This window comes from Protopterus annectens, chromosome 7.part1 (assembly GCF_019279795.1).
Source record: "Protopterus annectens isolate FY-2018-M chromosome 7.part1, PAN1.0, whole genome shotgun sequence".
NCBI lineage: Eukaryota > Metazoa > Chordata > Ceratodontiformes > Protopteridae > Protopterus > Protopterus annectens.
In genome coordinates, this window is record NC_056740.1 from 359,854,477 (window position 1) to 359,870,348 (window position 15,872).

Genomic DNA, 15,872 nt, shown 5'->3' on the forward strand with positions numbered 1-15,872 from the left:
TCTACCACCAAATCAGTGGGTAGAGGCTCAAAAGCAAATCCTCTCCCTGCTGTCTATGAGGGCAGTAGAGCACATTCCTGCAGAACAGATAGGCCAAGGTTTCTATCCCAGACTTTTTCTGGTGCCCAGAAAAGAGGGCACCTGGCACCCCATCCTCTATCTATCCATTCTAAACAACTTCCTGGTGATCACAAATTTCAAAATGTTCACCCTCCAATAGCTGCTACCCATGCTTTCCAAGGACGCTTGGCTAGCTACCTGAGATCTAAAAGTGGCCTACCTCCACATTCCTATCAGGGAATCGTGCAGTAAATATCTCTGCTTCAGGGCAGGGTCTCAACACTTTCAGTTCTCTGTGCTTTCATTTGGCTTATCTACTGCTCCCAGAGTTTTCACAAAATGTCTGGCTCCAGCCATTGCCTTTTCCAGACAAAGAAATATTCAGATTTACCCATACTTAGATGACTGCCTTATTCAGGCAGACAGCCAGGAGAAGCTGCTCAAGCACCTGGCCTTTGTAAAGACCCTAGTAACCTCCCTAAGGTACACAGTCAATGAAAAGAAATCCAAACAGATGCCCACCCAAAGTATAATCTTCCTGGGAGCAAGTCTGTACACAGCTTCCCAGATGGCATACCTTACTCAAGAGAAACAAATTTTTCTGACAGCCTATTTCAACTAGCCACCAGGCCCCAGCTAACTGCAAGGAAGATCCTGCAAGCTCTGGGGTTCATGACATCTTGCATACTACTCATTCCATATGCCAGACTGCATACGAGGAAACTTCAGTGGTACCTAAAGACCCTTTGGTGCCAACACTTTCAAGACCTGGAAACTCTTCTTACTAAAATTCATTGCCTCAGAAAAGATTTTTTTTGGTGGGCAACAGCCTGCTCCCACAACAAATGAATGCCTTTCTCCCCACCTCCATGCCGCCCAGACCCTCACCACAGACGCATCAGACTACGCTTGGAGTGCACACCTGGACGGCAAGTGCATACAGGGCCAATGGAGCCCACAGCAAATCCCTCTGCACATCAATCAAAAAGAGATGATGGCTGTGCAGCACACCTTGGTAGCTTTCAAGCCCCTTCTCTCTCCAGGGGCTCTCCTGATCAAAACAGACAGCACCACTGTGATGTGGTGCATCAACAAGCAGGGAGGAACTCACTCCTACCCTCTATGCAGGCTGGCCATGACCCTTTAGCATGCAGCCTCTGCCATGCAACTACACCTGCTAGCAGAATTCCTACCAGGCTCTCTCAACTCTCTGGAAGACCAGTTAAGCAGAAGTCTTCTTGACCCACACGAGTGGCAACTCAACAGAAGTACCTTCACTCTAATAACACAGAAATGGGGAACCCGGAAGGTCGACCTCTTTGCCTCTCACACCAACCATCAGCTCAGCAAGTTCAGCACCAGGGAGCTTCACTGCATGGCTTGGAAAGTGGATGCCCTGTTCTTCCCCTGGATCAATCTATCAGTCTATGCCTTTCCTCCCCTACCTCTCATCCCCAGGGTACTGCTCAAAATAAGGGAAGAAAAAACAAGGACCATTCTTATAGCTTCAGACTGGCCCCGGCAGCACTGCTACCCCTTGCTGCACTACCCCCATGGCATCTTCCTCAGATTCCAAACCTCCTGACCCAGAGGGAAGGAGAGTTCTTTCATCCCCAATTGCAAACACTCAGTGTGGCAGCTTGGCTTATTCCCTAACCCTGAACCAATCTGCTAGCCTCAGTAAACAGTTTCTGGATGTTATCCGTGAGGCCAGACGTCCTAGCACCAGAAAGTCTTATGCTGATAAATGGAAAAGGTTCTCTGCACCTGGATCCAGGCTAAGGGAGCCAGTACGGCACAGCCTTCCCTCCCTCTCATCCTGGATTACTTAGCTGACCTACTACACAGTGGCCTCTCTTTCTCCTCTATAAAAATTCATGCCTGTTATATTTCTGCTCATTTTCCCACTGAGCAGCCCCTTTTCTCACACCCTTTGATCAAACAATTCCTAAGAGGGGCTAGCAACTTGAGGCCACCCATAAGGGCACCAACACCAGCTTGGACCTTAACTTTGTATTGGAAAAGCTCACCTTGCCCCCTTTCGAAACAGCTTCATCTGCAGAGCTAAAATTTCTCTCCTGGAAGACAGCATTCCTTCTGGCCATCACTTTAGCCAGAAGAGTCTCTGAGCTGCAAGCACTCAAGGCTGTGGGACCCTTCATCATCTTTCATGCAGACAGGGTATCCCTCAGAACTAACCCATCCTTCATGCCCAAGGCGGTGTCCAGTGTGGCTCTCAACCAATCCATTCATTTGCTCACCTGTTTTCCTAATCCCCAGAACAAGGGGGAAAGGATTCTTCACTCTCTAGATCTGCACAGACAGCTCAGATTCTATCTAGACAGGACTAAATCCTTCAGAAGGTCTGATGAGTTGCTGGTTAGCTTTGCTACAGGGGCAGTAGGCAAAGTCATCTCCAAACAAACCATTTCCAGATGAATAGCATACTGCATCCATTTCTGCTACAAACAGCATGTTAAGCCTCCCCCCCCAAGGGGGTCAAGACACACTCCACCAGACCAGCCTCCACCTCTGTGGCTTTCTTCAGAGGGGTCTCCACCAGGGACATCCTGGAGGCTGCCACCTGGACATCTGTTCACACTTTTACCAAGCATTACCACCTGCCTCTATTCTCCAAATCCAGGGCATGGTTTGCCTCTGTAATCTTGCAGGGCATCCTAGCCAGCCCCTAGTTTCATTGACTGCCTCCACCCTTTTCCTCAGCTTTGGGAATCAGCCCAAATGTAATGACTGCAACAGTGAAAAATGAAGAGCATAGTATAGTTGTGTACACTTACCGTAAATATAGATGTTCAAGTGTATTCACTGTTGCAGTCCTGGTCCCCCCCCCCCTCCATCCCTCTTTCTTCTCTTTCTACTATTGTTCCCATTCTAACTTGTTGTTCTCCTTTCCTTTCAAGGGACATATTGGTATTTATTTTCCACTGGTGGGGTTTCTTCCATCAGACCCTGGCCTTCTACTTGGGGGTTCCTGGCAGGTTAGGGCAAGAAAAACTGATGTAATGGCGTCGGCTGCCTTAATTTATACTACTGATGAACTGACGTCAGTCCTCAAGCGACAGCAACCAACGCAGAAATAGTAAGTGTCTGGTATTCGGGCCGGCCGAGGGCTAACCCTGGCAGGGATAACCCAAATGTGATGACTGCAACAGTGAATACACTCGAACATCTACATTTATGGTAAGTATACACAACTGTACTTTTTATATCTTGGGGAATAATATGTAAATTCACTCCGAACTCCTATTACTGAATTCACATCTTTCATGTCAAATATCTTCATAATATTCTTCAAAAATGTACCCTCCTTTGTTATATTTTCCCTTCTGGGCCCCCAGATACATTTTCCCTGCTGCAAATCAAATTCCATTCCCCACCTATAAGTAATATTCCTCAGCATTTTTCTTAAGCTGTATTATAGCAGTTTTAGGTGGAATATAAATACATGCCAGTGTAATCTTCCTCCCTTCCCAGTAGCCCCATAACACCACAAATCTGCTATTATTATCTTTTCTCTTCTCTTCTATCACTATTGGAGCTCCTCTTGCAGTTAATATTAATACTCCTCTTTTCCTTTGACTGAGATATTCCACTGAATAACCATTCTGAAAACCTTTCTTTATCAAATTCACATGTTCAGTTCTCTCCAAGTTTGTCTCCAGTAACGTAGCTATTTGTTCTCTACATTTTTAATATAGGTTCATAGGTTCATAGGTTCATACTAGGCTATCTGCCCGAGGGCATTTACAAGCCTAGCCCATCGTTTTGTGGCTTACGCCACCCCTTTAGTATGGGGAACTATACCCATTATTTTGCTGTGCCTCTGTCGAGCAGTGACACTGAGGTAATCCCTGGGGTATATCTGCGATCTCCCATCCATTGGTCAAGATTTCTCTTGAACAAGGCCAGCGAGGTGCTCTGCCTCACATGTACCGGGATTTTGTTCCACAGCATAGGGAGTCTTTGGGTGATGAATCTATCCCTCCAGCACGTCCTATTAATAGCCGTGTCAAGGTTTAAGTCTCCGCCCTTGTGGCTCTGATGGATCTAGATTTTTGAGGTGAAGCATATTCATCAAATCTGGGTTTGACATGGCCTTGTATGTTAGGCAAAGGTCACCTCTGAGCAGGTAAGCGACTGAATAGAGCTGGAGTTCTTTCAGTCGGGCAGCATAGGACAGATTTTGAGACCCTTTATCCTTTTGGTGAGGAACTTTTGTGGCCTCTCCAGCTGCTGCAAGTGTCGGGTCAGATACATTCCGAATGGGGCATTGTACTCAATCATTGGTCTGATGAGTGATGAGTAAAGGGAGACTATGACCTCCCTTGATCTAGATGAGAATCCCTTCATGATAAGGTGGGCAATGTAGAAGGTCTTCCTAACTACTTTAGCTACATGGGTGTCGAATGACAGACTACTATCAACCTGGGTCCCCAGGTCCCTGATAACTTCTTCTGTGCTCAGTGGATTGCCACCTATTTGGTAGCTAGGGGTAACCTTGTTTTTCCTGAAGGGTATGACTATGCATTTTTGGCATTTAACTTTAGGCCGTGGCTCTGGCACCAGTTATCCGCTTCTGTGAGACCCTTCTGAAGGATATCTGTGTCAGATGTGTTTTCTACTATGGCCCAGTTTGCAGTCATCTGCAAACTTTGTCAGCCATAACCCTCCTGTGTTTGCTTGTACTGAAAAGTAGATGCCAAACAAGAGTGGGCCCAGGACTGGGCCCTGTGGGACACCACTTGTGACAGGCTTTGAGTCTGACATGGCGCCAGCAGCTCTGACCCTGTGGGTTCTGTCACTCAGCCAGTTTGCAACCCATCTTGTGATGTATGGGTTGACATTTAAGCTGATGAGTTTTTCAATGATACCCGAATGGGGTATTGTATCAAGGCCTTAGCCAGATCGAGGTAGGCTGTATGGACTGCCTTTCCCTCATCAATGGCTTTGGTGACTGTTTCAAAAAGTCAACCAAGTTTAAAAGGCATGATCTGCCTTTGACAAAGCCAAACTGGGTTGGATCCAAAGTCTGCAAATTCCTATGTCTTTATTTATGAGGTCCATTATGATCCTCTCCATGGCTTTGCAGATAAGGCTTGTCAAGCTAATGGGCGGTAATTTCCAGGGTCGGTGGAGGCACCGCCTTTGTGAAGTGGTACCACAGTTGCAGTGCGCCACTCCTGGGTAATGATCCAGAGGTAAGACTTTGATTAAACAGCTGTCCTAGCTGTGGGTTTAATTGCTCATTGAGTTCATGGAGCACACAGCCGGGGACACCATCAGGTCCCATGGATGCTGTGTTTTTGCTTTGGAGAGAGCAGTTCTCACTTGGGCTGGAGATGTTTGGGGGCTGCAATCGTTTGGTATAGATATCTCTCCTTTTGGGGAGGGGAGTTTGCACTGAACCTGTCAGCCAGTATGTTGGCAATGTCTGTAGGATCAGTAATCTTCACATCATTTTGAACTAGCTCTGAGCATATCTGGGAGTTTCCTCCCAGGTTTCTAACATAGCTAAAGAAGGCCTTATGATTGTCTTTTGTGTCTTTAGCTATTTTTCTCTCGAAATTTGCTTTGGATGATTTTATGAGAGCTCTTAGTTTTTACTTATAGTGATCAAGGGTGTCTTACCTTTTAAGGATTTTGCTCTATCTTGTAGTAGCTTCCTCCTTTTGTTGTAGAGTTTGTTTATGGCTGGGGTCCACCAGACTGGACGCTTGCCTTTGGTACAAAGAGTCTTTGTTTTGCTTGGGATTGCCTTATCCATGCAGTCCTGCAGGTGCTGGTAGAAGGCATTTGTAAGTGATTCAGCGGCTTGAGTACTGTTTTCACGCTCGGGGCCTTAAAGGAGACCACACTAGTCTTTAGAAGTGTGAAGTCGGCTTTTGAGAAGTTCTTTACTGTGGTCTTTTTATTTCAGGTGGGGTGGGATGAGGACCTCCAACGAGATTAGTTTGTGGTCTGATCTCACCAGTGAGGGGTACACCTCCGGTGTTGAACATTGTGCTCCCATGTTCGTGATGATGAGATCAAGTATGTTATCTCCTCTTGTGGGATGGTGACTAGTTGTTCCATGGCATTTGAGTTTATGAATTCCAGGAACTTTTGGGCTAGGGTGTTTGGGCTTGAGTAGTGTTCCCAGTCTATATTAGGGTAATTGAAGTCACCTAGTATGATGGTGTTTGGTGATACATTTATCGCCTCTAGTGTTTTCAGGAAGGCCATGTGAGGTTCCTGAGTTTGTGAGGGTGGCCTGTAACATGCTACAATTTGCAGAGCAGTCTTGCCTATGGTTAATTGCACCTGGATGGTCTCCGATGCATCGTGCGTTGCCACCAGTCTTGAGGTGTGGGTGTCCTTGATGAATATGGATACCCCCCCCTCCTTTCTTGGTATTGTCCAGATTTTGGGGCCGGAACGCATGATATGAGGTAAAACCTGATAGCGCTGGGGTGCTCTCAGGAGCCTTGAACCAGGTTTCTGTCACAGCACAGACATCGATGTTCTCCATACTGAGAAGGGCCTCGAGTGTGCATTTTGAGATTTAGGCTTCTGGCATTGAGCAGCATTACCCTTAGTTTTTCCTTTTTGTGTTCTAGGGTGGTAGGTTTAGAATTTGAGCCTTGCCTAAAAAGGCACTATGGGGTGGCAAGAGCCTTTGCCAATATCCGGAATCCCAGGGTGACAGGTGCAAGCCGTCCCTCATGAAGCAGCGTGGCTTGTCCAGCATGTCATCCCAGGCAGACAGACACTGGATCCCCTTTGAATGACACCAGTGTTTAAGCCAATTGTTAAAGCTGATCATCTTATCTCTGTATTGTGGCATCATTCTTGGTGAAGGTAGGATACTGCTCAAGGTCAGGGTCATACCTGTCTGGGCTACATAATCAGAGAGCTCCTCAATGTCTCTTTTCATGTAGTCCAAGGAGGTATGTCTCAGGTCGTTTACACCAGCGTGGACAATGACTGAGTCATATTTGTACCTGCTGTTGAGAGACCTGAGTGCTTGCGTTATGTGGCGGATTCTAGCGCCCGACAGACAGCTTACTGTGACCTTCTCCTTACTCAGTCTGGTGAGCGGACGCCAGTGTGTCAGACTAAGGAGTCACCAATGACTAGTGTGTCTGGCATTGTGTTTGGCCTTAAGGGCTGTGACTGTTTGACACTCTGACTGTGAGGTCTATGTGTTGCAGGTGTTGTGTTCTGAGGTGGTGGTTGTTTGGGTGTCTGCTTTGGTGGCCTCTGCTGTTTTGGTAGATTTTTGATCAGAGCCTCCGAGTATGTCTTTGTGTGTTTATGTGTATGATTTGAGGTTGTAATGGTAATATGTGAGACTGGGTCTATAGTGTGTGTGGTAACCTTCTCCTCCTGACTGGTCTTGCCAGTCCTATGTTGAGAGAGCTCAGCCTCCAGTTTGGCCGTATAGTTGCATCTCTCGCATGTATTTGTGTTTTGTGGGAGGAGGAGAGGGTTGTCTGTGTACATGAGGCAATTGTAACATTGCCTCAATATTCCCAGGTTCACCAGCTGAGCAGGAGAGGACACTAGCAACTGATCTCTCGACATGCTAGAAGGAATAGACAAAAAAAACTTTAAAAAAGATTCCGGAGACGTGTGTGACCGAGAAATGGGGGGATGACTTTCTGGGGTACTATCTATGACAAGAGTGCCGTATCAAGGTAATAAGTACTGTAGGAGCAAGTGCTACGTTTAACAGATAGAGAATAGTCTACTTGGAGTCAAGTAGAGATGATCTTTTAATTATAGGATACGCTGATTAGATCAGTAGTATAGTTCGAGGAAGGTAGTTTTAAGGAAAAATTTGAAGAGTGGACTTTAGGTAGCCCGAATAGTTTAAACCTGCTTAACCGCTGCTGCCCTAGTGTGCAACGGTAGCAACTCCGTGCTAAATCGCGCTAATGCGCGCTAAAGCGTGCTTTATAGCAGGGGCTGGAAAAGACAGGAAATGACCCAAAATGTCCAATAAACTACAAGTTACTGCCTTAAACCACTCCTCTGAGGACAAATGAAGGAGTTATGGAAATGTCCCTAGTGGCCAATAAAACTACAGTTTCAAGTCAGTAACCACCTCTCCGGGGCAGGAAGCTGCTCAATGTTAGTCACTGCCACTGATGAACACAGAGACCCTCCTTCAGCCCAAGCAAAAATGGCCTCACAGAAACTTTCAAACAGTTCAGGAACAGCAAGCCTGTAACTGAACTTTTTTAACTCTCAGAAAAGTGGGAAAAAAGCAAGATTTTTTTGTTTTTGTTTTTTACAGAGATAGCAGAGGTTCACAAGTAATATCAAGTTATAACAGTGCAGTAAATGACCCCACACAAGTGTGCTAGGTCAAGGACAGAAAATATGCAAGTTTTAAGAAGAGAAACGATTTAAAATTAAGTGCAAACAGGAAATTCAGCAACAGCTTTTGGTTGTGCTCTAAATACAGCTACTAATACAGAAATCAAGTTTAACAAGCCAGAAAATGCTCAAGCTAGGCAGCTATGCAGAAAAACTTAGCAAATAAACAGAGAAAAATACTTAAAATCTCAAAAGTGGCTCCCTTCTTCTCTCAGCGTTTTTTCCTCTTGGAGGGTGCTTCACCAACAGCCAACAAGCCTGAAAAGACGCTCAAACCACGAGGCAACTAGGTTTTAAGAGAGGAAGATGAAGGAGTTATGGAAATGACCCCTAGTGGCCAATAAAACTACAGTTTCAAGTCAGTAACCACCTCTCCGGGGGGCAGGGAAGCTGCTCAATGTTAGTCACTGCCACTGATGAACACAGAGACCCTCCTTCAGCCCACTGTTCTTTCTTTTTTGTATTTGTCTGAGACCATTGACATTTAATGGCATTACAGAAAGCATTATTGTATTAAAAAGCTGTTATTCCCCCCTTTTGTGTATAACACCTTTTTTGTTAAGTGTCTAGTTACAGTTTTTGTGTTACATGCATTCAGTGTTTGGCAGGTTGAACTTTTATATAGTTGTTTCTTGATTCATCCAACTGAACCTATATCACATCTTAAAAAAACTTTTTTGTTTTATTGAAAGCCCTCAAACAAAAACAAACAAACCCATAGTATCCTTAAATTAATTAAATGCTAACACACAAAACTATGTACATCTTCAAATATTGAAGTTTCACCCTCATAATAGGAACAAATTTCCCAAACTGACAGGCACACTCATAGACTTGAGTTTAACTAAAAGAAAGGTTATCCATGCTAAGAATCATGGTGCAGCCTGTTCTTCTACTAAATGCTAACTGTATGCTTTCTGAGAACATTATCTCCTAGCCACTTTCTCTTTTCATTTTTTTCCCTCCCAGCCAGCTCTCTGTCAATCTTTAACCAATTTCTCTTTATCAGATTGTCCCCATGGAGACACGAGAACCAGACCGCCAATTTCTCATTGTCAGATTGTCTCCATGGAGACAATGAGAACCAGACATTCAATTTTTCTTTATCAGATTGTTTCCATGGAGACATGAGGGCCAGATACAGCATTGCTACTAAGCATATATCCATTTGCTGGAAAAGGGCCTCATAATATTCAGTATTCTTTTTCATTTACTTAGTTTCTGTTAAAATGTGCTGTTAAATCAACTAAATCAGTCTAAGGTCCTTAATCCAGTCACCCCCCCATGCAAGAATGAAAATAAAGCACATTATTTTTTCTTTTGTCATGCTGTTTTAACCAAGGTCTTTTTTACATTGCAGTGCCTACATTTCTTAAAACTGAACAAGAAGAAAGAGAATGGAGAAAGAAAGGAAAAAATGAACAGCACCTATTAACAATCCACATTACACATAAAAATAACTGAGAAAAACTTTATAGCATGCAAAAAATGCACCACAAAAATATTACTATTAAGAAAAAAAGTGTTTTCTTTACTTACAGTTAACTTTCTCTCCTTTCTTCACTCCCCAAAGCATTTTTTCGAAAATTAATTACATGAACAAGGGCATAGACTTTAGAGTCCCTTACAAGTCCAACAGATTTTGGAAAAGTCCAGTATTTCCAAATTTTCTTGATCTGTCATATTTCACAAAGATAATTATTGTAGTGTACGCCATTGTTACTGGTTTTGTTAATGTTCATTTCCATCTCCCAAATCCTGTCTCTGCTTCATTTCCAATGTACTCTCGATTCTTCTAGTCAACTCTTGTGCTCCCTTCCTTCTCTCCCAACATTTTCTATTGAAACATGAAACAGTGGAAATTTTTTCACATGTACAGTCTTTGGTTTTTATTACTAGAACACAAGAAGCAGAATCTCCTTCTGTTTCATAGCTCAGTTTTTGTTGGCAAACTTTTGTATTTCCTCCTTAGCATGTACTTCAAAAAATTATTTTGTCCCTCCAGGAAATAATACCTTGAAGTCAGCTGGGTACAGCAATTTGAATATCACACCTGCACCTTGACATTCCCTGAATAGTGGAATGAATCTTCTTCTCTTCCGCCTGATGTGCAATGAGTAACCATTCTCCACAAACACTGTGTTGTCTGCCACTTTTAGTATTTTGCCCTTCTGCCACAGTTTTGTCAGAATCAACTTCTTCTGCTAGTAGGATTGCATCTTTACTATTAAAGGTCTGTGTTGCTTTCTCATAGCCAGGTTTGGGGCATACACACAATGTCCCCTTTCAGCTATCAACTCCTTCTGTGGAATACCAGTCCAGTTGCTTATTTATGCTTTCATAAAATGAATGCAGTCTCTTCCTTCCAGCTTCTCAGGTATAGCTGAAAATTTCAGGTTTTCCTTACATGCTCTGTTCTGTAATTCTGTTATATTTTGAAACATCTCTTCCTGAGGAGTCTCATATCCAGCTAGCCTCTTATTCATTTCACCCTCAGATTTTTGCAACTGTATCATCTCATCTGAATATCTGTTTAAAACTTCTTCCATTTTTCAAGTCTTTTTTCCAGTCTTATGTTGTTTGTGTTGATGTACTCTGTCGGTGTATCGTTTATTTTAACCAGGTCTGTGTGCAACTGTCTTATGTTTTCCTGTAGGTTACTGGAGGTCATGTCTGGAGGTTGCATTGCTTTTTGCTGAACACCTGCAGAACTTTCTGCAGTCAGTGTTTTTCCTCAGTTTTTGTCACTGATTTTTTTCCAGGTGCTCTGTATCTCTTTTTTTTTAGCATCCAGGTGGTACACTTACTAGCCAGTTACTGAAATTTACCTGTAAACACAAAAGTCTACTGCTCTTCTCTGTTGAGTTTCTGTTTTCACACTGTGAGAGCTAGAGTTAAGCTGTTATTCAAGGTGCAGCCATCTTGGAAGTCTGTGCTTCTATCCCTGAACCTAAAAAGGATGCCTTTAGTTGTAAAATGTCTTTGAAATTACAGTCTTGATTTAAACTATGTTCGAATAAGCGGCATTTTATCCCCGACTTTGCCACCATATATGACAATCTAAAATAATCCCTAGTGTATTGAATAGTAGAAACTTTTATTGCAGTTACAGAACTTCATGCAGACTGGGAGAACACAACGTAGAAAAGGCCTTAAAAGCCTTGTTTTATTTCCACTGTAATTTTACAGTAAAGCAGGTAACAAAGTACTGATGCTTTGCAAGCTCTGCTCAACTGCCATGAAAAGAAAAATAACCTATTTTAAGACTCTTGTCTTTATTCTGGGGGATTGTTTCTTTAGAAGTCTACGTTCATAGGCAATTGTGTTTTTACCTGCACAGAACTAAAGAAGAAAGGAAATTGGACCAGCTATTCCTTTCTTATGCCTTGGGTAAACAAGGTCTCCCAGTTTCCAAGGTAACCTTGTCCAGATGGTTGTCACACACTATTTCTTTCATTTATCAGTTAAGGAACAAACAGTTACCTATTAAACCAAAAGGTCATTCTACTAGGGCCTTGGCCACCTCTGTAGCCTTCCAGTCTAGGTTGCCCATGGATTCCATCTGTGCAGCTGCCACGTGGGCCAAACCTCATACCTTTATTTCTCATTACAAGTTGGATATGGTCTCCAGGAGCAGAGCTGACTTTGGTTCCACTGTTCTGAAGAGTCTGTTCCACTGAGCCACCCAGGATTTTAGGTGGTAGGGACGCTGTCCCAACCAGCAAGAACGAAGGCGAGATAGACAACTTAACATAAAGAAGTTACATACCTACCATAACATTCCATGTTAGTTGTCTTCATCTCGCCTTCCTTCTTGTGTCCCACCCTCCATCCCCCTGTCCTAGTGGATCGAGAGGAGTTTTTTCATGTTTCACTGGCTGTGTGTTCTCTTGACTCCTCTATTGACTTAGAGAATATGGCAGGTATAGTCAACTGATTTTTTGACTGGTTTATTCTTTTATGTCTGGAGTTAGCTATTTCAAACGAGATCTGGGTAGCTATCACTAGGCATTATGGGATAAGGGGTAGCCTTGAGCCAGTAAACAGCTCTTGAGCTATTGAAGATGGCCGAGTCGGAGCTGAGGATCGGCTCCGATCCCCAACCAGCAAGAAGGAAGGCGAGATGAAGACAACTAACATGGAACATTATGGTAGGTACATAACTTTTTTTTTTGTATTTCATTTGGTGCACTGAGTCATTTCATTGGGATAATTCCTAAACTTAAGCATGGAGCCATTCTGCGATGAGATTTTTTGTAGTTGCTTGATTTGTAGGTAAATGGAAGGGGTCATAAGGGTCCACAGGGGGAGGTGGGAATGGTAAGGAAAGATTGCCTTTTTTAGATGTATTTAAGAGAAAGCCAGAATGTGAGTAAGACAGAAAACACTCTACCTATGTCACTAGAGAATGATTCAAATCAGAAGTGAAACTGAGGAAAAAAACAATTTAAACAAAATAAATGGTTCTGTGGTCAATAAAGGCTCGCAAATTGTAAAATACAGTTGAGAAACAGTTAAGTAACTGAAAATACAATGAACTTGGCATACCACAATTTATTGAACGCTTTCATCAAAACAACTTAATCAGAAAACAAGTATAAACAGAAATCCAACGTATAAATACCATCAATTGCACATAATTAATCAATCACTTAATCAAGAAATAAAATGTTTAAAAACCTACTTACAATAAATCAGTACTGTCTCACTATAAAACCACTTATAATAAAACTATTTTAAAGTTAATCAAATGTAGACCCTCCATCTTTATTAAGACTTAACCTTCTATATTTTAAAAACCATTTAATATTAATCATTCCATTTAACTCAGGTTTTCTATCAGCTCCCAATTTTACCTGCCATAACGTTTCCCTCTGCTCCAAGTAATTCTTGAAATCTCCTCCCCTCAAGTCAACATTGCCAACTTCCAGAATAGAGTTAGGGTTGGAAAATATAAGAGAGTGGATCAAATGGAGTTCTTTTTTTTCTGCCAGAGAAAATATTTGTGTTGTTGTGCCAAGTGTCAAAAAATGTCTCCTTTATAAAGCCTTTCATTGTCCCTTAGTGCCACTACCTGTAATTGATGTACCCTTCAACCCTTCAATCATATTGCCATGGAACCAGTAGGATCCTTAATGATGACGTCTACAAGACATCAGTATATATTTTTTGATATCTGCCCATTTTCTTAAATAGAGCAACTGAATAACACTTCAGAAAGATGTCTTTGTACCAAGGATGTCATATCACTAAATCTGTGCTCCTGGGGGAAGAAAGGAGAGGTGGCAAACCTCTTGAGGAAGTTAGATTACGTACCAATGTTCCTTAAAAAGCTTATGCCTCACTTTAATTGTTTAGCTGCTCTGCAGTCTGATTTAAAATGCTTAGGGGCTTTGTCACATCTATTGCATGGGGACTCATGCTTATGTTTATTAGAGTGGGAATCCCTAAGGACATTCAAATCAATCAAGGGAAGGAGTGGGGCACACTAGATATCTTTGATCTGTGAAGCATGCCATTATCCCATTTGTAGAAAGAATAAAGGAGTGAGGGAAAATAATTGTATCCTTACATCCTCCACATGGCAACATTGAGTAAAGTGTGATTAAATTTAAAAGTCATTAAATTTGTCAAGTACAAGTCTAACATCTAAACGCAGACTGGATTAGTTACCTAAAAGTGCAAATTCTGGTTAATTTTCAATTTTTTTTATTTTAAGATTAAAATTTTCAGTCTTCATGCGCCTCTGTTATTTTTATAGTAAAAGTCAGTAAAGAAATTATTCATGATTTATTAACCTGAAGTATATTACTGCATTTGTAACTTGCTGAATTTCATTTGCATTTATTTCCTTTCAACAGGGGGACTGGATTTGGCAATTGAAGGACCATCAAAAGCAGAAATCAACTGTGTTGACAATAAGGATGGGACATGTACTGTTACCTATCTGCCAACACTGCCTGGGGACTACAGCATACTCGTTAAGTACAACGACAAGCTCATCCCAGGAAGTCCATTCACTGCCAAAATCACAGGTGTGTCCTAGAGGAGTCCTTGTGTTTACATGCTTTGGAAAGCCTGAGTATTAACTGTTGTCATTCTGATGTTCAAGTGCATTGAGGTGGAAGTGATCATTAAAGTCTGCAGCTTTGTTATTCAAGGAAGACAGCATTTTTATTTTAAATATGTTTTTAAGAACTGCCTTGTTCAAAGGAGAGCAGAAGTTTGTCAGAAATGATTCCTCCATTTGTGTGTAACATATTTTTGTTTTTAAACATCTTTATTAAACATGGCATTAAAAAGTGATAAGTGATGTGTACAAATACAGTAAAAAAATACTAGCATGCATTTTGCTATTGACATGCAGTATATATGGTTTAATAATTTTCACTCACCCAAACATTATATAAAATGCTCAATTCTTGCCTTCCTTTAAATTTTACTCCTTCTCTTGTACACTGTTTTGCACTTATAGTTCCACAAATTCCATTTATTTCTATGCAGTGTGCTCCTTCCCTTTTCTAAAGGTCCAACTTCCAATTCATTTATCTTCTTAAGAAAAAAAATGCAGCAGAAAACATCATGGATATATATATATATATATATATATATATATATATATATATATATATATATAAAATGTCATAAAGCATCATAACTTTGTCATTCTGTATTTACTTCACTGCTGGATATCACCTAGTGTAGGTGCTAAAGTAAAATTGCAGTGAAGGACAAAGCTGTGTTTAATGTTTGTGGAAATACTGTGATGATGCTGTTCTTTCACACTCAGAATGGAACTTTTTGTATGCTTGCAGATGACAGCAGAAGAAAGTCCCATGTTAAGCTTGGCTCTGCAGCCGATTTCTTACTGGACATCACAGAGTCTGATCTGAGCCTGTTGACTGCCTCCATTAAAGCTCCATCTGGCCATGATGAACCTTGCCTGCTGAAAAGGCTTCCTAACAACCACATTGGTAAGGCACATTGTGTTGGAATGCAATGCTCTGTTGTGAAATGCAAGGCTGTGGTATAGTTTGCATTTTTTTGACAATTGCTATTATTCTTTTTAAAGCTTCAAATTTTCAGTTGCAACACAAGCATAATAAGTTTTGTTCACTTGAACATAACAGGCATTGCTCAGTTTCTGCCTTCCTGTAAATTTCATTCCTCCTCCTGAACATTATTCAGTATATATTGTTTCCACAAATTCCATTTATTTCTATGAAACTGTCTGCTTCCCTTTTTGATGATCTTACATTCAGTTCCGTTATTTTCTTTACAGTATGAAATCCCTTCATTACATTTAGGTTTTGATTTCCTTTTTCTAGTAATTTTTTTTTCTTGGCCACCAAAAGCTTTGAATTTGGTAAGGTCTTACTGTGCCCCATGCAGTTAAGATCTTTTATCCCAGTTCAAAAAAAAATCCTTAC

At 41.8% G+C, this 15,872-nt stretch overlaps 1 protein-coding gene across 3 annotated transcripts in view; it reads left to right on the forward strand.

Annotated features, from left to right (window-relative positions):
* The window catches only part of FLNB (filamin B), a 4,683,119-nt gene that overhangs the window by 4,170,688 nt on the left and 496,559 nt on the right, over positions 1 to 15,872 (forward strand). For all 3 annotated transcript variants that reach the window (XM_044078790.1, XM_044078788.1, XM_044078789.1), the window contains 2 exons: positions 14,304 to 14,477; positions 15,258 to 15,416. In XM_044078790.1, the coding sequence (XP_043934725.1) occupies positions 14,304 to 14,477; positions 15,258 to 15,416 (333 nt within the window). The remainder of the gene's footprint in view (positions 1 to 14,303; positions 14,478 to 15,257; positions 15,417 to 15,872) is intronic.